We start from the raw sequence: 23128 nt of genomic DNA, 5'->3' as shown, positions 1-23128 counted from the left end.
CCACAACCTCCGCCTCCTGGGTTCAGGCAATTCTCCTGCCTCAGCCTCCTGAGTAGCTGGGATTACAGGCATGCGCCACTGTGCCCAGCTAATTTTTTTGTATTTTTAGTAGAGACGGGGTTTCACCATGTTGACCACGATGGTCTCGATCTCTTGACCTCGTGATCCACCCGCCTCAGCCTCCCAAAGTGCTGGGATTACAGGCGTGGGCCACCGCGCCGGGCCCGGTCTATATCTCCTTTGGTAGCAGTGCCATGCTGTTTTGATTACTGTAGCCTTGTAGTATAGTTTGATGTCCGGTAGTGTGATGCCTCCCGCTTTGCTCTTTTTGCTTAGAACTGACTTGGCTATGCGGGCTCTCTTTTGGTTCCATATGAAGTTTAAGGTGGTTTTTTCCAGTTCTGTGAAGAAGGTCTTTGGTAGCTTGATGGGGATAGCATTGAATCTGTAAATTACTTTGGGCAGTATGGCCATTTTCACGATATTGATTCTGCCCAACCATGAACGTGGAATGTTTCTCCATCTGTTTGTGTCCTCTCTTATTTTGTTGAACAGTGGTTTTTAGTTCTCCTTGAAGAGGTCCTTAACGTTCCTTGTTAGTTGTATTCCTAGGTATTTTATTCTCTTTATAGCAATTGTAAATGGCAGTTCGTTCTTGATTTGGCTCTCTTTAAGTCTGTTATTGGTGTATAGGAATGCTTGTGATTTTTGTACATTGATTTTGTATCCTGAGACTTTTCTGAAGTAGCTTATCAGTTTCAGGAGATTTTGAGTTGAGACGATGGGGTCTTCTAGATATACAATCATGTCCTCTGCAAATAGAGACAATTTGACTTCCTCTTTTCCCATTTGAATACCTTTTATTTCTTTTTCTTGCCTGATTGCTCTGGCTAGAACTTCCAGTACTATATTGAATAGGAGTGTTGAGAGAGGGCATCCTTGTCTAGTGCCCGATTTCAAAGGGAATGCTTCCAGTTTTTGCCCATTCAGTATGATATTGGCTGTTGGTTTGTCATAAATAGCTTTTATTATTTTGAGATACGTTCCATCAATACCTAGTTTATTGAGGGTTTTTAGCATAAATGGCTGTTGAATTTTGTCAAAGGCCTTCTCTGCATCAATTGAGATAACCATGTGGTTTTTGTCTTGGGTCTGTTTATGTGGTGAATTACGTTTATAGATTTCCGTATGTTGAACCAGCCTTGCATCCCCAGGATGAATCCTACTTGATTATCGTGGATAAGCTTTTTGTTGTGCTGTTGCAATCGGCTTGCCAGTATTTTATTGAAGATTTTTGCATCTATGTTCATCGTGGATATTGGCCTGTAGTTTTCTTTTCTTGTTGAGTCTCTGCTGGGTTTTGGTATCAGGATGATGTTGGTCTCATAAAATGATTTGGGAAGGATTCCCTCTTTTTGGATTATTTGGAATAGTTTCATAAGGAATGGTACCAGCTCCTCTTTGTATGTCTAGTAGAATTCGGCTGTGAACCCATCTGGACCTGGGCTTTTTTTGGTGGTAGGCTCTTAATTGCTGCCTCGACTTCAGACCTTGTTATTGGTCTACTCAGGGTTTCGACTTCTTCCTGGTTTAGACTTGGGAGGAGGCAAGTGTCCAGGAATTTATCCATTTCTTCCAGGTTTTCTAGTTTAAGTGCATAGAGTTGTTTGTAATAATCTCTGATGATGCTTGGAATTTCTGTGGAAACTGTGGTGATATCCCCTTTATCATTTTTTATTGCATCTATGTGGTTATTCTCTGTTTTCTTTTTATTAATCTGGCTAGTGGTCTGTCTATTTTGTTGATCTTTTCAAAAAAACCAGCTCCTGGATTTACTGATTTTTTTGAAGGATTTTTTTTGTCTCTATCTCCTTCAGTTCTGCTCTGATCTTAGTTATTTCTTGTCTTCTGCTAGCTTTTGAGTTTTTTTGATCTTCCTCCTCTAGCTCTTTCAATTTTGATGATAGGGTGTCAATTTTAGATCTCTCCTTGCTTCTCATTTGGGCACTTATTGCTATATATTCTCCTCTAGAGACTCCTTTAAATGTGTCCCGGAGATTCTGGTATGTTGTGTCTTCGTTCTTGTTTGTTTCAAAGAATATCTTTATTTCTGCCTTCATTTCATTGTTTATCCAGTCAACATTCAAGAGCCAGTTGTTCAGTTTCCATGAAGCTGTGCGGTTCCGCGTTGGTTTCTGACTTCTGAGTTCTAACTTGATTGCCCTGTGGTCTGAGAGACTGTTTGTTATGATTTCCGTTCTTTTGCATTTGCTGAGGTGTGAGTTACTTCCAATCATGTGGTCAATATTAGAGTAGGTGTGATGTGCTGCTGAGAAGAATGTATATTCTGTGGATTTGGGGTGGAGAGTTCTGTAAATGTCTATTAGGTTTGCTTGGTCCAGGTCTGAGTTCAAGTCCTGGAGATCCTTGTTAATTTTCTGTCCCGTTGATCTGTCTAATATTGATAGAGGGGTGTTAAAGTCTCCCACTATTATTGTGTGGGAGTCTAAGTCTCTTTGTAAGTCATTAAGAACTTGCCTTATGTACCTGGGTGCTCCTGCATTAGGTGTATATATATTTAGGATCGTTAGCTCTTCTTGTTGCATTGATCCTTTTACCATTATGTAATGTCCTTCTTTGTCTCTTTTGATCTTTGTTGCTTTAAAGTCTATTTTATCAGAGATGAGAATTGCAACTCCTGCTTTTTTTTTGCTCTCCATTTGCTTGGTAAATCTTCCTCCATCCCTTTATTTTGAGCCTTTGTGTATCCTTGCATGTGAGATGGATTTCCTGGATACAGCACACCAATGGGTTTTGGCTTTTTATCCAATTTGCCAGTCTGTGTCTTTTGATTGGGGCATTTAGTCCATATATGTTTAGGGTTAATATTGTTATGTGTGAATTTGATTCTGCCATTTTGATGCTAGCTGGCTGTTTTGCCCGTTAGTTGATGCAGATTCTTCATTGTGTTGATGCTCTTTACCATTTGGTATGTTTTTGGAGTGGCTGGTACTGGTTGTTCTTTTCTATGTGTAGTGCCTCTTTCAGGAGCTCTTGTAAAGCAGGCCTGGTGGTGATGAAATCTCTGACTTCTTGCTTGCTCGCAAAGGATTTTATTTTTCCTTCACTTATGAAGCTTAGTTTGGCTGGATATGAAATTCTGGGTTGAAAGTTCTTTTCTTTAAGGATGTTGAATATTGGCCCTCACTCTCTTCTGGCTTGTAGGGTTTCTGCTGAGAGATCTGCTGTGAGTCTGATGGGCTTCCCTTTGTGGGTAACCCAACCTTTCTCTCTGGCTGCCCTTAGCATTTTCTCCTTCATCTCAACCCTGGTGAATCTGACGATTATGTGCCTTGGGGTTGCTCTTCTTGAGGAATATCTTTGTGGTGTTCTCTGTATTTCCTGGACTTGAATATTGGCCTGCCTTGCTAGGTTGGGGAAGTTTTCCTGGATGATATCCTGAAGACTATTTTCCAGCTTGGATTCATTCTCTTGGTCACATTCGTGTACACCTATCAAACGTAGATTAGGTCTTTTCACATAGTCCCATATTTCTTGTTGACTTTGTTCATTCCTTTTTACCCTGTTGTCTCTAATCTTGCCTTCTAGTTTTATTTCACTGAGTTGATCTTTGACCTCTGATATCCTTTCTTCTGCTCGGTCAATTCAGCTGTTGAAACTTGTGCATGCTTCGCGAAGTTCTTGTGTTTTTCAGCTCAATCAATTCACTTATATTACTCTCTAAGTTGTCCATTCTTGTCAGCATTTCATCAAATCTTTTTTCAAGGTTCTTAGTTTCTTTGCATTGGGTTAGAACATGTTTTTTAGCTTACGGAAGTTTCTTATTACCCACCTTCTGAAACCTGATTCTGTCTTTCATCACACTCATTCTCCATCCAGTCTTGTTCCCTTGCTGGTAAGAAGTTGTGATCCCTTGTAGGAGGAGAGGTGTTCTGGTTTCGGGTGTTTTCATCCTTTTTGTGCTGATTTCTTCCCATCTTTGTGGATTTATCTGCCTGTAGTCTTTGTAGTTGCTGACTTTCTGATTGGGTCTCTGAGTGGACGTCCGGTTTGTTGATGAAGTTATTTCTGTTTCTTAGTTTTCCTTCTAACAGTCTGGCCCCTCTGCTGTAGGACTGCTGAGGTCCACTCCAGGCCCTGCTTGCCTGGGAATCATCTGCAGCAGCTGCAGAACAGTAAGGGTTGCTTCCAGTTCCTTCTTCTGCTTTGTCCCAGAAAGATACCTGCCAAAGTTCAGTCTGAGCTCTCCTTTATGAGGTGACTCTTTGGATATACGGGGGTCAGAGAGCTGCTTGAGGAGACAGTCTGTCCTTTATAGTAGCTCAAGTGCTGAGGTGTGAGCTTTGTTGTTCATTCAGAGCTGCTGGGCAGGTACATTTAAGTCTGCTGCAGCAGAACTCATAAACCCCATTTTTTCCCCAGGTGTTCTGTCCCAGGGAGTTAGGGCTTTATTTATGCATTTCCACTGTGCTGCTGCCTTTTTTTTTTCAGGGCTGCCCTGCCCAGCAAGGAGGCAGCCTAGTCACTGTCTGCCTGCAGAGGCTTCGCTAAGCTGCTGTGGGCTCTGCCCAGCTGCTGTGTGAACTTCCCTGCAGTCCTGTTTATATGGGTGTAGTTAGAACTGGCTCGGCAATGGTGGTCCGCCTCTGTAATGCCGGACTCTCTCTGTAATGGCAGGTTGCCTCGGCAACGGCAGGTTGCCTCCGCAATGGCAGGCTGCCTCAGCAATGGCGGACTGCCTCCGTAGTGGTGGAGTGCCTCGGTAATGGTGGACGCGTCTCCCCCACAGAGCTGGGCTGTCCCAGGTTCAGCTGTGCTTGCTGTGAAACTCTCAACCCAGAGCGTTTCCAATTGCTGTTTTTTTTTAGGGGGGTGGTGGGACCCGCTGGCCTGATCACCTGGCTCCCTGCCTCCGAGTCTTTTGTTTTTTTAGTGGAAGGGTCGGCTCTCTCCCAGGTGTTCTGGTCGCCTGTTGAAAAGCTGCCAGCATCTGTGTGATTTCCCATGGGGCCACCCACTGTGCCGGCTGAAACAGCAGCACTGAGATTCGTGGCACTTTTTTGCCTGGGAATCTCCTGGCCTAGCTCCCTGTTTCAGTCCCTGCCTTTTTTTTTTTTAATCAGATGAATGAGTGACTCTGCCTTTCCAGAGCTTCCCAGAGCTCCCCTTGCTGGCTAACAGAGGACCCAGTCCTGTTTACTTTGCACCAGGAACCGCCACGCGGGGGTGCCAGCAAAACAGCCGCACCGGCCAAAACAGCAGCACTGGTGACGCGTGGGGCTCCTCTGCCTGGGAATCTCCTGGTCTGTGGGCTATAAAAATCTGTCTGGAAATGCGGCATCCACTCACCCTCTGTGCTTTCACTGGGAGCTGCAATCCTGAGCTGCTCCTAACCGGCCATCTTGGATCTTCAATGTGGCATCTTAATAAGGAAAGGATTAATTTTTCAACAAATTATATTGGAATAATTAGCTATTTAAAAATACAAAACAAATGCATATAGCATAGAGGTGGTCATATTAAAACATAAAGTTATAAAGTAAAATGTAGGAGAATAGTTTTAGAATCTTGGAGTGGGAGAGGTCCTTCTGAGTAAGACAAGTAACTCAGAAACAATAAGGAAAATAGGTTACTTTTGAGCCGACACGTCAACAGAAATGACTGTAAAAAACTTTAAGTTGTTATTGAGCTAAAAGCACCAAAGAGAAATTTAAATACAATAGATAACTAGGGAAAAAAAGTTGCAAATAATTTTTTTTAAAAATAAAGATGATATATACAGAGTATCTAAAAATCAATAAGGAAAAAATAATCCACTCAAAGCGCAAAGGATATGAGGAAGCAATTACAGATAATTAATTTAAATGTATTACAGTAGAGGAATTGCTAAATAAGCTAATACTATGGAACCATTAAAATGAAATAGGTGAAAGAGCTACAGGAGCAAGATCAAAAAAACTCAAAGGCTAGCAGAAGACAAGAAATAACTAAGAGCAGAACTGAAGGAGATAGAGACACAAAAAACCCTTCAAAAAATCAATAAATCCAGGAGCTGGTTTTTTTTGGAAAAGATCAACAAAATAGATCACTAGCCAGATTATTAAAAAAGAAAAGAGAGAAGAATCAAATAGATGCAATAAAAAACGATAAAGGAGATATCACCACAGATTCCACAGAAATACAAACTACCATCAGAGATTACCACAAACAACTCTATGCACATAAACCAATAAACCTGGAAGAAATGGATAAATTCCTGGACACTTTCACCCTCCCAAGCCTAAACCAGGAAGAAGTCAAAACCCTGATTAGATCAATAACAAGGGCTGAAGTTGAGGCAGCATTAATAGCCTACAAACCAAAAAAAGCCCAGTTCCAGATGGGGTCACAGCTGTATATCTACCAGATATACAAAGAGGAGCTGGTACCATTCCTTCCAAAACTATTCCAAACAATACAAAAAGAGGGAATCCTTCCCAAATCATTTTATGAGACCAACATCATCCTGATAACAAAACCTGTCAGAGACTCAACAAGAAAAGAAAACTTCAGGCCAATATCCATGATGAACATAGATGCAAAAATCTTTAATAAAATACTGGCAAACTGATTGCAATATCACATCAAAAAACTTATCCATCATGATCAAGTAGGCTTCATTCCGGGGATGCAAGGCTGGTTCAACATACGCAAATCTATAAACATAATTCACCACATAAACAGAACCAAAGACAAAAACCACATGATTATCTCAATAGATGCAGAGAAGGCCTTCAACAAAATTCAACAGCTCTTTATGCTAAAAACTCTCAATAAACTAGGTATCGTTGGAACATATCTCAAAATAATAAAAGCTATTCATGACAAACTCACAGCCAATATCATACTGAATGGGCAAAAACTGGAAGAATTCCCTTTGAAATCTGGCACTAGCCAAAGTTGCCCTCTCTCACCACTCCTATTCAGTATAGTACTGGAAGTTCTAGCCAGAGTAATCAGGCAAGAAAAAGAAATAAAGCGTATTCAGTTAGGAAAGGAAGAAGTCAAATTGTCTCTATTTGCAGACGACGTGATTATATATTTAGAAGACTCCATCATCACAGCCCAAAATCTTCTCAAACTGATAAGCAACTTCAGCAAAGTCTCAGAATACAAAATCAATGTGCAAAAATTACAAGCATTCTTATACACCAACAACAGACTTAAAGAGAGCCAAATCAATAATGAACTACCATTCACAATTGCTACAAAGAGAATAAAATACCTAGGAATACAACTAACAAAGGATGTAAAGGACCTCTTCAAGGAGAATTACAAACTACTGCTCAAAGAAATAAGAGGGGACACAAACAGATGGAAAAACATTCCATGCTCATGGTTAGGAAGAATCAATATTGTGAAAATGGCCATACTGCCCAAAGTAATTTATAGATTCAATGCTATCCCCATCAAGCTACCTATGACCCTCTGCACAGAACTGGAAAAAAACACCTTAAACTTCATATGGAACCAAAAGAGAGCCTGCATAGCCAAGACAATCCTAAGCAAAAAGAACAAAGCTGGAGGCATGACGCTACCTGACTTCAAACTATACTACAAGCCTACAGTAATCAAAACAACATGGTACTGGTACCAAAACAGAGATATAGACCAATGGAACAGAACAGAGGCCTCAGAGGCAATGCCACACATCTACAACCATCTGATCTTTGACAAACATCACAAAAAAGCAATGGGGAAAGGATTCCCTGTTTAATAAATGGTGTTGGGAAAACTAGCTAACAGTGTGCAGAAAGCAGAAACTGGACCCCTTCCTGACACCTTACACTAAAATTAACTCCAGATGGATTAAAGACTTAAACATAAGACCTAACACCATAAAAACCCTAAAAAAAAACCTAGGCAAAACCATTCAGGACATAGGCATAGGGAAGGACTTCACGACCAAAATACCAAAAGCAGTGGCAACAAAAGCCAAAATAGACAAATAGGATCTAATTAAACTCCAGAGCTTTTGCACAGCAAAAGAAACAATCATTAGAGTGAACCTACAACCAACAGAATGGGAAAAAATTTTTGCAATCTACCCATCTGACAAAGGGCTAATATCCGGAATCTACAAAGAACTAAAACAGATTTACAAGAAAAAAACAAACAAACCCATTCAAAAGTGGGCAAAGGATATGAACAGACACTTTTCAAAAGAAGACATACATGAGGCCAAAAAACATATGAAAAAATGCTCATCATTACTGGTCATTAGAGAAATGCAAATCAAAACCACATTGAGATACCACCTCATGCCAGTTAGAATGGTGATCATTAAAAAATCTGGAGACAACAGATGCTGGAGAGGATGTGGAGAAATAGGAACACTTTTAATGCTGGAGAGGATGTGGAGAAATAGGAACACTTTTACACTGTTGGTGGGAGTGTAAATTAGTTTAACCATTGTGGAAGACAGTGTGGCAATTCCTCAAGGACCTAGAAATAGAAATTCCATTTGACCCAGCAATCCCATTACCGGGTATATGTCCAAAGGATTATAAATTGTTCTATTATAAAGACACATGGACACGTATGTTCACTGCAGCACTGTTTACAACAGCAAAGACCTGGAACCAACCCAAATGCCCATAGAGGATAGACTGGACAAGGAAAACATGGCACATATACACCATGGAATACTATGCAGCCATAAAAAACAATGATTTCGTGTCCTTTGTAGGGACGTAAATGAATCTGGAAACCATCATTCTCAGCAAACTGACACAAGAACAGAAAATGAAACACTACATGTTCTCACTCATAGGCAGGTGTTGAACAATGAGAACACATGGACACACGGAGGGGAGCATCACACACTGGGGCCTGTTGGGGGGACTAGGGGAAGGACAGAAGGGGGTAGGGAGTTGGGGAGGGATAACATGGGGAGAAATGTCAGATATAGGTGACAGGGATGGAGGCAGCAAACCACATTGCCATGTATGTACCTATGCAACAATCCTGCATGTTTTGCACATGTACCCCAGAATCTAAAGTGCAATAAAATATATATAAAAGAAAAGCTTTTAACTATTTATATTAAAGTCTCCTTAAAAAAAAGAAATAGATTTGTATGCACTGCCATAGGAAGATATACAGTCTGTCTTGTTCAGTAAACAAACACATGAATGAATAATATTTATAGTACAGTGTCATTTACATAAAACACCGGAGATAAATAGGTAGATAGGTAGACATATCAATGATATTTTGTTATATATATAGACAGACATACTAAACTATGGAAATCGAGTGAAGAATTGCTTAGGATGAGTATGGTTATATACTACTTTTGTAGCTAACTGTATAACATAGTGTCAATATAAAATAGATATGTTTGTTACATTGTAACCAATATTTCATTGGGCTAATCATATTTCCCTTTCAAACTACCCTAATAGCACATCCCTCCAACCTTGGAATCTCTAACTCGCTCAACACTGCTCTGCCTGTCTGCCATTGGGATGATTTCTCATGCTACTCCTGTGTTCCTGGTTGCTCTCCTGCCCCTTGGTGTTGCCTTTTATTTTATCCAGAAATACTTCCGGGTTGCCTCTAAGTAAGTAAACAGTGTCCTGCTCATTTTCAAAAGCTTATATACAGTCAGCCCTCTCTATTCATGGGTTCTGCCAACAATGGATCAAAAATATTTGGAAAGAAAACATTCCACGAAGTTCCAAAAAGGAAAACTTGAATTTGTCACATGCCGAGCACTACACTGAATATACACTGATGAAGTGATGTGTAATGTGTTGCCATTGAATTAGGTACAATAGGTAACATAGAAATGATTTAAAGTATATGGGATGATGTAAGTAGGTTATATGCAAATGCCACCCATTTTATACAAGAGACTTGAGCATCTGCAGATTTTGGTATCCATGGGAAATCCTGGAATCAGTACCCCATGGGGACAACTGGATTTGATTTACCTTGATCTACATTTGCTCTAATGTTTTTCAAGATAAGGTGTGGAATGTAGAAATGCAACCTGTTTGTAACATGATAAAATCTATCCTGACATTATGATTCATTTAGATCTCAATTAATATTATATCTATAAGTGGTTGTCTGGGCCTTACCTAATCCTAGACATATATTAACATGTGGATTAGTCTGTTGAATTTGGAGTTCTGAGACTGCCAAATTTTTCATTCAATGGTCCTTTTTCTGAACATGACATTGATAGAAAACTTAGAAAATCAAACATAATCACAAAGAGTATGTGATTTAATATTATTATACTCCACAAATGGGAAAAAATTATTCATTTAGGATTTGCCATTTGCTAAGATGTTGATTAAATGAAATATAATACCAGTTGTTTTAAAATTTCCAGTTTAACTTTGAAATCCTGCTATAAATAGTATAGTAAAGTTTATGTTATTTCAACAAATACTAAGCACTCATTGTGTTGCAAATAACTGTGTTAAGCCATGTGACAGATGAGGAGATCAATATTACAGGGACCTCTTCTCAAAAAATGTATAGTCTCTTAGGAATGTATATGTATAAAACATATACAAAACAATCTTAATATGTGGATTAAGTGCTAGAATAAGAAGGTAGGTATTGAGTTTATTCAGGAAATTGAAAATATTAACATGATTTGAGTGCAGGGAAGATGAAAGAAAGTAGGAGAAGATAAGAAAAGAAGAATTGTAGTTGGGAGCCTCTGAACATATCATATAATATTTCATAATTTGAAGAAATAGTTGTTTCTCCCTCTTAGCTATGAATTAGAGTCCTTTAAATGTCAGGGATCCATATTTAGTCTGTTTTTTCATCCCTAGACTCATCCTCTTTGTTTGCAGCAATTCTGACCAAAGGGAGAAGCTAGGAATCAAATTCACATTTCATTTCTTCTGATACTATTTGCTGACCTACTCGCTGGAGGAGCAAAGAAGTTCAGAGTTATTTCACTACTGCTAACTGTTTCCAAATCTGTCCTCGGCTTCTTAACACTGACATCAGTCATATCTTACTTCAATCACATACTCATTTGGGCCTATTATTGCCCGTTAGCAATACAAAGGAGTGCAAAGTTTAGGAAAGTATTTCTAGTCCAATACAAATTTGAATTGTGAATTCTGTTCATCATCAGTGAGAATAATCTGTTAGAGACTAAAGTATGGAAAGGATGATTATTTTAAAGAATTAATATTGACAATGGATTATACACTATAGTTTTTGGAATTATCTGAAAGTTAGCAAATATAACAATGTGTTACTAAACCTCAGACAAGGATCCTTCTGGATGTTGAGGTTCTTTGGAACTCACTCATGTTGAAAAGCTCAGGCAGCTTAACATACTATTTTTGTATACACTAAAGAGAACTTAAGTGGGGAACTAGCTACAGGAAATGCTATGAAAACTTAAATATTTAAAATCAAGGATCTAATGCATGCTTAGCTTTGTAAGTAAGTGTTTCCTTCTTGCAAGAATACAAGATCATGCTATGCCCTCACCTCTTTGGTTTTATCAGAGTTTTATAAACAAAAGTTCCTCCTTCCACAGTTTTATTCCCTCAGTCCAAACCTCAATGTAGTGACCACCTGTTGTTTGTGTCAGATTTACAAATAGCCACTTGGTTTTATGTTTAAAAATAACAGACTATTCACATTCCTTCATATTCCTTCTCCCACTTCCTTCTATCTTTCTCTCCCCCCAAACCCCATGTGAAAATTCTGAATGAGGAAATACATTTTAGAAACTCTACTTTGAAAAGACTTGTATTTGTCTGTGGGACTAGACTACACTGGCAGCCAGGAATGACCTAAGTTAATGGTTGAAGATTATGGGACCGTGTTCATCAGTTCAGCTGACCCTCACAGGTGAATTCCAACACTACATCTCTAACCTTCTCAGCCCCCAAAACCAAGAGAAGGATAGGAAAAAGGGTCTGAGAAGTAAAATATGGAGTGCTTTGAAACATGCGGTGTAACTCTTAGCCTGTCTTCTAGAAGTGCTAGCTCATATGGTTTAAACAAAGTTGTCTTGAGTATGTATCTTTATCAAAAGGGTCAGATTCAGGCATTTCCATTCATTCATGTACCTGTAGATCCATATGTACCTGTAGTTCCATAGAGAAACTATGAATGGAAGTTCCATGAAAGCAAGGATTCAAACTCACTGTGGCCCAAGCTAAACTCATTATCTTTTCTCTCCAAATATCTTCTTTCTGTGCTTTTGACTACCACTCTGGTAAACAGCACTGTCATTTTTCAAGTCTGCTAAACTAGAAATAGTCGAGCTATATGTGCCTCTTATTTATCCATTGAAAACTAATTGATGATTGCAACAAATAGGGCTTCTTCTGATTGTCTCACATTCCCATACTTCTTATTTTAAACTTCACCAGGATCACACTAGTTCTGAACTTTTAAAAAAATCCTCTTATATGGACTATATTAACTGATCTTCCTCACTCACCCATTCTCTTTCATCCTGTGCATTCTCTCCCAAGTTGATTGAAAGATTAAAGGACAGCTCCAGTTACCTTTTTTCTTTTTTATTTTTGAGACAGTGTCATGCTTTGTCACCCAGACTGGAGTGCAGTGGAGCAGTCTCGGCTTACTGCCACCTCTGCCTCCTGGGTTCAAGTGATTCTCTCGCCTCAGCCTCCTGAGTAGCTGGGATTACAGGTGTGCACCACCACGCCTGGCTAATTTTTTGGTAGAGATGGAGTTGCACCATGTTGGCCAAGCTGGTCCCAAATTCCTGCCTCAAGTGATCCACCTGCCTCAGCCTCTGAAAGTGTTGGGATTACAGGCATGAGCCACTGCACCCGACCAGATTACCTTATTTCTAGTCTTCAGTGATCTTTTCTTAAGCCCATTAAGGATGTTTCTATAATCTACTATCACCCCTACAAGGCCATATCCTTTACATAGCCTCTTCCCACTACAACAGCCCTAAAGGACTCTGGGCATCAGACAGATTGAACTTGCAAGATTCTTCAGACACCAGTGCTTGTTCTTGTTAGTCTCCTTCTTGTCTATTTTGTTGAATTCTTCATCAAGCTTAAGGTTTTGCCTAAATTCCATCTGCTTAAGGAAAATCCCACCCACATCCTAGGTATGAATCAAATGCTCATTCCACGAGTCCTGTAGCAGTTTACATTAGGTGTTACACAGAGCTGATAGTTTTGAACAACACATTATGTTCAGCTTCTACCTGTATTCATCATGTATCTATCTTCCTCTTCCTCTTTAGATTGTAAGGTGTTGAGCTTTTTGTTAACTGAGTGCTAGGGGAAAATAATTTCAATGAAGAAAACAAATAAATCACAAAATAACGTGCTTTTAAAGAATAAACATGGTGGTCTTTGAGTCTGGATACATGTGAAGTTATTTTTGCCCATCTCTCTCTCCTAGGGACCTCCAGGAACTTGACGATAGTACCCAGCTCCCTCTGCTCTGTCACTTCTCAGAAACAGCGGAAGGACTCACCACCATACGGGCTTTTAGGTAAGTAAATACATTTTTATATAGCTGATTAGGCAAGTGCATCATCAACAAATGTTTTTCTATAAATAACTGATCATTGCTTTCATTTTGTTTCATCTTCCCATTGTGTGCCTGACAGTTTGCCAAACCAGGAATAAGAAAAATTTGGTTTAAATGATTAGAGTTAGCGTTTGCTCATCCCAAATGCTAACTATAATAAAGGATGAAGCAAACAGATTGGAAAAATACTAGCAGTGTGACTTATATAAGGCTTTTAAATTCCCTAACCTTGGTTTCCTCATCTATTAAATGGAGAAAGTCATCTCACTCCTTAGAGTCACTGGACTAATTGACATTATGCCTGCAAAGCATTAACCACATTGACTATTGAAGAAGTATCCAAGAAACAAGTTAAATGTATAAATAATAATAGTAATAATAGTCTTCATAAAAGGAATACTATTACACCAAAGTTGTTTTAGAATTTAGTCCTTTTTCTTCAAGGTTTGTAAACAGAATAATAATCTAAGTTTTTGATCGAGTGTTTGCTTTCAAAAAATTACCTATCCCAATTTTCCTGTTCAATTAAGATTAGCAAAGAAAGTGGTATTACTGAATATTTCATTTAATCTAGAAAATTTATATTTTCGTGTCATAGTTTTCTGAAATCCTGATTGCAAGTATATATAGATTTTTAACTAGAGAGTTTTCTAACCTAAGAAACTTACTTTTAAATATAGAATTGGGTCACAGAGTAGAATATAAAAAGACAACTATCCACAACATTATATTCCACAGCATGTGTACATAATCTGTGTAGGTGGCCTCATGAAGCATTCACACTTTCTGCACTGGTATGTTTTTCCATCATAATGTGCAATCCCTTTTATTGGAGATGTCAAAACTACTTATTGGCACTGAATGTAGATATTAACATGAAATTTATAGCTGGGCGCAGTGGCTCAAGCCTGTAATCCCAGCACTTTGGGAGGCCGAGGTGGGTGGATCACGAGGTCAAGAGATCGAGACCATCCTGGTCAACATGGTGAAACCCCGTCTCTACTAATACAAAAAATTAGCTGGGCATGGTGGCATGTGCCTGTAATCCCAGCTACTCAGGAGGCTGAGGCAGGAGAATTGCCTGAACCCAGGAGGCGGAGGTTGCGGTGAGCCGAGATCGCGCCATTGCACTCGAGCCTGGGTAACAAGAGCGAAACTCCGACTCAAAAAAAAAAAAAAAACCATGAAATTTATATTCTAATAATAGCCAGCAATGATCAGTGGTATTAATAAGTATACTATATTAAAGATTACTTTTTTCACCAAATAAGTACTTTCAATTCAACTTATTTAAGAAATATTTATTTGAGTACTGAACATATGCCAGATACTGTTCTTGCTGTGGATATATAAAGACTATAAAGACCTGGCCTTTCATTTCCAACCAGCAAAAAGTGGCACCGCTGCCCACCCTCCCCACAGTCTCCCCACATACACCTGCCATGTTATCCTTTCTATTTCCTTTGTGGTATTTATCTGAGTATTTTAAATTATCTTTTTTATTTGTTGACACATTATCTGTCCTTTCCAACTGGAATGTAAGTTCTATCAGATCTCCCCATCCCCTGCTCTTTTTTGTTCCCACTGTTGTAGCACCATTCACTGGGAAAAGTGCCTGGGACTAAGGAAGTGCTCAATAAATATATACTGACTAAGTAGCTAGCAGGAGGTGTGTTAAGGAGCTCACACAGCAACACAAGAAAAAAATAGCAACACAGCAGGATACATAGTCTAATATATGTATGACAAGAAACAACTGTGTCAGAGAGCAGGGTAGCATTCTGTCTAGAAGGAATGGGGAGATAATTATTGAACAACAAATCTTTGAATAATGAATAATTGACCTGGCAGATAAAGGAGATCGAATATTCAAAGAAGATGTAACAGATGTGTGAAAACATGATAATTTTTATTTTATATGAAAGTCAAAAGTGTCCAGTATTGTTGGAACATAGATTAAGTACAGAGAAGGTGGCTATGGGGATGAGTCTTGAAACCATAGCAGACGCCAATACATAAAGGGCATTGAATAAGTACCTTTAAATAACTTAGACTGGATTCTTTCAATGTGAGGTAGTCACTGAAGAATTTTGAACAGCAAAGTGGTATGATCAGAGTTGTGTCCATCATGATAACTCTGCGATACTACTATGAACTGGGGATGGATAACATTCAAGGCAAGGAGACTCCAGGAGAGTGTTGCAGTGGTCCACGTGAGAGATTACAAAGGCAGGCTAAGCAACTAAGGACCAGGAGAGAAAGCACAGATTTAAGTAATATTTAGGAAGTGGGACCAATGAGACTTAGGGTCAAACTGAATGTTAAGCATAAGGTTGAGGGAAAAGTTGAAGATGATTCCTTCTAAGTTTCTGATTCCCATGAGTAAGTAGTTTTCCAAGTTAGGAAATTGAAGGTGATGTGGAGGATTGGAGAAGGAGTTGATGAGTCTGGTTATGCACGGGTGTAGGTAGTAATGAGATATCCAGCTGGACTTTTTTAACGGTCTTTTGGGGATATGGGTCTGGTGTCTAAGAGATATCTAAGGGCAGAAGATAACAGGTTTAAGTATCATTCTTTTAAGGATAATAGTTAAAAGTTTTGGCCATGGATTTGATTGCTGAGGGAGAGGGTGTAGATTAAGAAAAGAGAAGCTTGCACAAAAATTTCAGACCACTAGCACTTAAAGAACAAGTAGATAAAAAAGATCCTGTGGAAAATATGATCTGACAATTGCTGCCTCGTTAAACAAAGCTGGTCCTCTTAGGTTAAGAGTAAGATTGGTTATATTACTTGTCCCTCCCAATACCCTTTTATATGTGGCTAACCAGTGCCCATATCATTGCTGAAATATCAGTCCATAATTATCATCTACTGCAGGAAGCCTTCCCGAATGTTACAATGTAGAGCCCATAACCTTCTTAGCTCTCTATCTTAAGTTACATCCTAAACTTAGCATACTGCATCATAATCAACTGTACGTTTGCATTCCTCTACAAGATTGGGAGCTACTTAAGAGCTGGTAATGTGTCTTTCATCTTAATCTTTAGAATATTAACAGAGTCAGTCACATAGTAGATGTCCAAATGGTTTGCAAATAAATTAAAGGACACTTTGTTGCTCAATCTACTACTTCCTACTAATATTTCCATGGCTCTTTACTTCAACATCTATCTGCTTCCAGACCTCCTAATTTGGACAGGCTGTTGGAATTGTTTCCAGTCAGCTGCCTCAGGAAAGGGGAAGGGTTGATGTTGCCCCTTGTCATGATCTCAGTCTTCTAATAAAAATTCTATTGAGCTCCTCCTGCTCCTGGCCAACTCCAACACAGGACAGCCTGGTGTCATCAAATCCAAACTGATGTCTTCTTCATGGAAGGAGGAGCCACGTCTTGGCAACCTTGATCTTGTGACTACTGTTTTAGCAAGTTAGTCCCTATAAAGATCAACTATTCCTATGAGTGAGAAGTTAATGATGGAAAAGATCTATTCACTGGGCCCTCTCCTCTCTCTCTGTGTGTATAAAATGTTATATATACTATATGTATATGTCATTTATATATATAAAATTTTCAGCCCTCTTTTATCCTTCTGGATGTATATACATCCAGATAAGAGAGGCCAGCACTCAAGCACTTTGCCTCCCTAGAGGCCATTAAAAGCCCTCAAGTGGTCAGCTGAGATTTTTGATAGCCATTTATCCAAATGACACCTTCTGGCAAGCAAACCGTTACCTGTAGCAGCTCTACCTAAGTCAAGGACAGGTCTGGGAAGCCGAAGGGACTGTTTACCTATGTTTGATCATTTTACCCTGGGCAACACCACTGTAATGCACTTCATTCAGTCTTGTCTGCTTCCTTCCAAGACTTCAATTACATATAAGTGCCAAATGTTAATGCTTAGTAGGGCAGAGCCCATCTTCCCAGTAAGGGAGAGGAAATCAGACCAGTTGAGAAAATAAGCCATCTAAGTAGTAGGCAAAAAAATCAGGATAGTGGGGAGGAAGATCCAAGATGGCCGGTTAGGAACAGCTCAGGATTGCAGCTCCCAGTGAAAGCGCAGAGGGTGAGTGGACGCCGCATTTCCAGACGGACTTTTATTGCCCACAGACCAGGAGATTCTCAGGTGGAGGAGCCCCATGGGTCACCAGCGTGGCTGTTTTGGCCGGCGCAGCTGTTTTGCTGGCGCCCCGGCACGGCGGTTCCCAGTGCAGAGTAAATGCGACTGGGTCCCGGGAAGCACTGGGAAGGCAGAGTCGCTCATTCATCTGATTAAAAAAAAAAAAAGGTTGGGGGACTGAAACAGGGAGCCAGGCCAGCAGATTCCTGGGCAAAAAAGCGCCACGAATCTCAGAGCCGCTGTTTCAGCCAGCACAGTGGGTCGCCGCATGGGAAATCACAGAGATCCCAGCGCCTTTTCAACAGGCAACCAGAACACCTGGGAGAGAGCCGACCCTTCAACTAAAAAACAAAAGGCTCTGAGGCAGGGAGCCAGGTGATCAGGCCTGGCTGGTCCCACTCCCACAAAAACAAAAACAAAAACAAAAAAACAGCAATTGGAAACGCTCTGGTTTGAGAGTTTCACAGCAAGCACAGCTGAACCCAGGACGGTCCAGCTCTGTGGTGGAGGGGCATCCGCCATTACCGAGGCACTCCACCACTATGGACGCAGTCCGCCATTGCTGAGGCAACCCGCCATTACAGAGAGAGTCCGGCATTACAGAGACGGGCCACCACTGCCGGGGCAGTTCTAACTACACCCATATAAACAGGACTGCAGGGAAGTTCACACAGCAGCTGGCCGGAGCCCACAGCAGCTCAGTGAAGCCTCTATAGGCAGACAGTGACTAGGCTGCCTCCTTGCTGGGCAGGGCAGCCCTGAAAAAAAAAAAAGGCAGCAGCACAGCAGAAACTCATAAATAAAGCCCTAACTCCCCGGGACAGAACACCTGGGGAAAAAATGGGGTTTATGAGTTCTGCTGCAGCAGACTTAAACGTACCTGCCCAGCAGCTCTGAATGAACAACAGAGCTCACAGTTCAGCACTTGAGCTACTATAAAGGACAGACTGTCTCCTCAAGCAGCTCCCTGACCCCCGTATATCCAAAGAGTCACCTCATAAAGGAGAGCTCAGACTGACAATTGGCCGGTATCCTTCTGGGACAAAGCAGAAGAAGAAACTGGTAGCAACCTTTACTGTTCTGCAGCTGCTGCAGATGATTCCCAGGCAAGCAGGGCCTGGAGTGGACCTCAGCAGTCCTACAGCAGAGGGGCCAGACTGTTAGAAGGAAAACTAAGAAACAGAAATAACTTCATCATCAACAAACCAGACGTCCACTCAAAGACCCAATCTGAAAGTCAACAACTACAAATACGACAGGTGGATAAATCCACAAAGATGGGAAGAAACCAGCATAAAAAGGATGAAAACACCCGAAACCAGAACACCTCTCCTCCCACAAGGGATCACAACTTCTCACCAGTAAGGGAAAAAGACTGGATGGAGAATGAGTGTGATGAAAGACAGAATCAGGCTTCAGAAGGTGAGTAATAAGAAACTTCCATGAGCTAAAAGAACATGTTCTAACCCAATGCAAAGAAACTAAGAACCTTGAAAAAAGATTTGACGAAATGCTAACAAGAATGGACAACTTAGAGAGGAATATAAGTGAATTGATGGAGCTGAAAAACACAACAGAAGAACTTTGCGAAGCATGCACAAGTTTCAACAGCGGAATTGACCGAGCAGAAGAAAGGATATCAGAGGTCGAAGATCAACTCAATGAAATAAAATGAGAAAGCAAGATTAGAGACAACAGGGTAAAAAGGAATGAACAAAGTCAACAAGAAATATGGGACTATGTGAAAAGACCTAATCTACGTTTGATAGTTGTACCTGAATGTGACCAAGAGAATGAATCCAAGCTAGAAAATAGTCTTCAGGATATCATCCAGGAAAACTTCCCCAACCTAGCAAGGCAGGCCAATATTCAAGTCCAGGAAATACAGAGAACACCACAAGATATTCTTCAAGAAGAGCAACCCCAAGGCACATAATCGTCAGATTCACCAGGGTTGAGATGAAGGAGAAAATGCTAAGGGCAGCCAGAGAGAAAGGTTGGGTTACCCACAAAGGGAAGCCCATCAGACTCACACTAGATCTCTCAGCAGAAACCCTACAAGCCAGAAGAGAGTGGGGGCCGATATTCAACATCCTTAAAGAAAAGAACTTTCAACCCAGAATTTCATATCCAGCCAAACTAAGCTTCATAAGTGAAGGAAAAATAAAATCCTTTGCGAGCAAGCAAGTACTCAGAGATTTCATCACCACCAGGCCTGCTTTACAAGAGCTCCTGAAAGAGGCACTACACATAGAAAAGAACAACCAGTACCAGCCACTCCAAAAACATACCAAATGGTAAAAAGCATCAACACAATGAAGAATCTGCATCAACTAATGGGCAAAACAGCCGGCTAGCATCAAAATGGCAGGATCAAATTCACACATAACAGTATTAACCCTAAACGTAAATGGACTAAATGCCCCAATCAAAAGACACAGACGGGCAAATTGGATAAAAAGCCAAAATCCATTGGTGTGCTTTATCCAGGAAACCCATCTCATATGCAAGGATACACAAAGGCTCAAAATAAAGGGATGGAGGAAGATTTACCAAGCAAATGGAGAGCAAAAAAAAAGCAGGAGTTGCAATTCTCATCTCTGATAAAATAGACTTTAAAGCAACAAAGATCAAAAGAGACAAAGAAGGTAAAAGGATCAATGCAACAAGAAGAGCTAACGATCCTAAATATATATGCACCTAATACAGGAGCACCCAGGTACATAAGGCAAGTTCTTAATGACTTACAAAGAGACTTAGACTCCCACACAATAATAGTGGGAGACTTTAACACCCCATTGTCAATATTAGACAGATCAATGAGACAGAAAATTAACAAGGACTTGAACTCAGACCTGGACCAAGCAAACCTAATAGACATTTACAGAACTCTCCACCCCAAATCCACAGAATATACATTCTTCTCAGCAGCACATCACACCTACTCTAAAATTGACCATATAATTGGAAGTAGATCACTCCTTAGCAAATGCAAAAGAACGGAAATCATAACAAACAGTCTCTCAGACCACAGGGCAATCAAGTTAGAACTCAGAAGTCAGAAACCAACGCGGAACCGCACAGCTTCATGGAAACTGAACAACTGGCTCTTGAATGTTGACTAGATAAACAATGAAATGAAGGCAGAAATAAAGATATTCTTTGAAATAAACGAGAACGAAGACACAACATACCAGAATCTCTGGGACACATTTAAAGCAGTCTCTAGAGGAGAATATATAGCAATAAGTGCCCAAATGAGAAGCAAGGAGAGATCTAAAATTGACACCCTATCATCAAAATTGAAAGAGCTAGAGGAGGAAGATCAAAAAAACTCAAAAGCTAGCAGAAGACAAGAAATAACTAAAATCAGAGCAGAACTGAAGGAGATACAGACACAAAAAATCCTTCAAAAAATCAATAAATCCAGGAGCTGGTTTTTTGAAAAGATCAACAAAATAGACAGACCACTAGCCAGATTAATAAAAAAGAAAACAGAGAATACCAAATAGATGCAATAAAAAACGATAAAGGGGATATCACCACAGATTCCACAGAAATTCAAACCATCATCAGAGATTATTACAAACAACTCTACGCACATAAACTAGGAAATCTGGAAGAAACGGATAAATTCCTGGACACTAGCCTCTTCCCAAGCCTAAACCAGGAAGAAGTCGAAACCGTGAATAGACCAATAACAAGGTCTGAAGTCGAGGCAGCAATTAAGAGCCTACCACCGAAACAAAGCCCAGGTCCAGATGGGTTCACAGCCGAATTCTACCAGACATACAAAGAGGAACTGGTACCATTCCTTATGAAACTATTCCAAATAATCCAAAAAGAGGGAATCCTTCCCAAATCATTTTATGAGACCAACATCATCCTGATACCAAAACCCAGCAGAGACTCAACAAGAAAAGAAAACTACAGGCCAATATCCATGATGAACATAGATGCAAAAATCTTCAATAAAATACTGGCAAGCCGATTGCAACAGCACATCAAAAAGCTTATCCACCATGATCAAGTAGAATTCATCCCAGGGATGCAAGGCTGGTTCAACATACGCAAGTCTATAAACGTAATTCACCACATAAACAGAACCAAAGACAAAAACCACATGATTATCTAATTGATGCAGAGAAGGCCTTTGACAAAATTCAACAGCCGTTTATGCTAAAAACCCTCAATAAACTAGGTATTGACGGAACGTATCTCAAAATAATAAAAGTTATTTATGACAAACCAACAGCCAATATCATACTGAATGGGCAAAAACTGGAAGCATTCCCTGTGAAATCGGGCACTAGACAAGGATGCCTTCTCTCACCACTCCTATTCAATATAGTACTGGAAGTTCTAGCCAGAGCAATCAGGCAAGAAAAAGAAATAAAGTGTATTCAAATAGGAAAGGAGGAAGTCAAACTGTCTCTATTTGCAGACGACATGATTGTTTATCTAGAAGACCCCGTCGTCTCAGCTCAAAATCTCCTGAAACTGATAAACAACTTCAGCAAAGTCTCAGGATACAAAATCAATGTGCAAAAATCACAAGCATTCCTATACACCAATAACAGACTTAAAGAGAGCCAAATCAAGAACGAACTGCCATTTACAATTGCTACAAAGAGAATAAAATACCTAGGAATACAACTAACAAGGAACGTCAAGGACCTCTTCAAGGAGAACTACAAACCACTGCTCAACAAAATAAAAGAGGACACAAACAGATGGAGAAACATTCCATGTTCATGGTTAGGAAGAATTAATATCGTGAAAATGGCCATACTGCCCAAAGTAATTTACAGATTCAACGCTATCCCCATCAAGCTACCAATGACCTTCTTCACAGAACTGGAAAAAACTACCTTAAACTTCATATGGAACCAAAAGAGAGCCCGCATGGCCATGTCAATTCTAAGCAAAAAGAACAAAGTGGGAGGCATCACACTACTGGACATCAAACTATACTACAAGGCTACAGTAATCAAAATAGCATGGTACTGGTACCAAAACAGAGATATAGACCAATGGAACAGAACAGAGGCCTCGGAGGCAACACAATATATCTACAACCATCTGATCTTTGACAAACCTGACAAAAACAAGCAATGGGGAAAGGACTCCCTGTTTAATAAATGGTGTTGGGAAAACTAGCTAGCCATATGCAGAAAGCAGAAACTGGACCCCTTCCTGACACCTTACACTAAAATTAACTCCAGATGGATTAAAGACTTAAACGTAAGACTTAACACCATAAAAACCCTAGAAGAAAATCTAGGCAAAACCATTCAGGACATAGGCGTAGGCAAGGACTTCATGACCAAAACACCAAAAGCATTGGCAACAAAAGCCAAAATAGACAAATGGGACCTAATCAAACTCCACAGCTTCTGCACAGCAAAAGAAACAGTCATTAGAGTGAATCGGCAACC

The 23128-nt window shown here is 40.0% G+C and overlaps 1 protein-coding gene across 7 annotated transcripts in view; it reads left to right on the top strand.

Annotated features, from left to right (window-relative positions):
- Positions 1–23128, top strand: part of ABCC9 (ATP binding cassette subfamily C member 9) — a 164595-nt gene that overhangs the window by 105394 nt on the left and 36073 nt on the right. For all 7 annotated transcript variants that reach the window (XM_021666844.2, XM_021666845.2, XM_021666847.2 and 4 more), the window contains 2 exons: positions 9468–9625; positions 13444–13536. In XM_021666844.2, the coding sequence (XP_021522519.1) occupies positions 9468–9625; positions 13444–13536 (251 nt within the window). The remainder of the gene's footprint in view (positions 1–9467; positions 9626–13443; positions 13537–23128) is intronic.

This window comes from Aotus nancymaae, unplaced genomic scaffold (assembly GCF_030222135.1).
Source record: "Aotus nancymaae isolate 86718 unplaced genomic scaffold, 86718_ANA_hifiasm-v0.15.2.pri h1tg000016l, whole genome shotgun sequence".
Taxonomy (NCBI): Eukaryota; Metazoa; Chordata; class Mammalia; order Primates; family Aotidae; genus Aotus; species Aotus nancymaae.
Note: the sequence above shows the minus strand (reverse complement) of the source record. Positions and strands in the feature narration are given on the sequence as shown.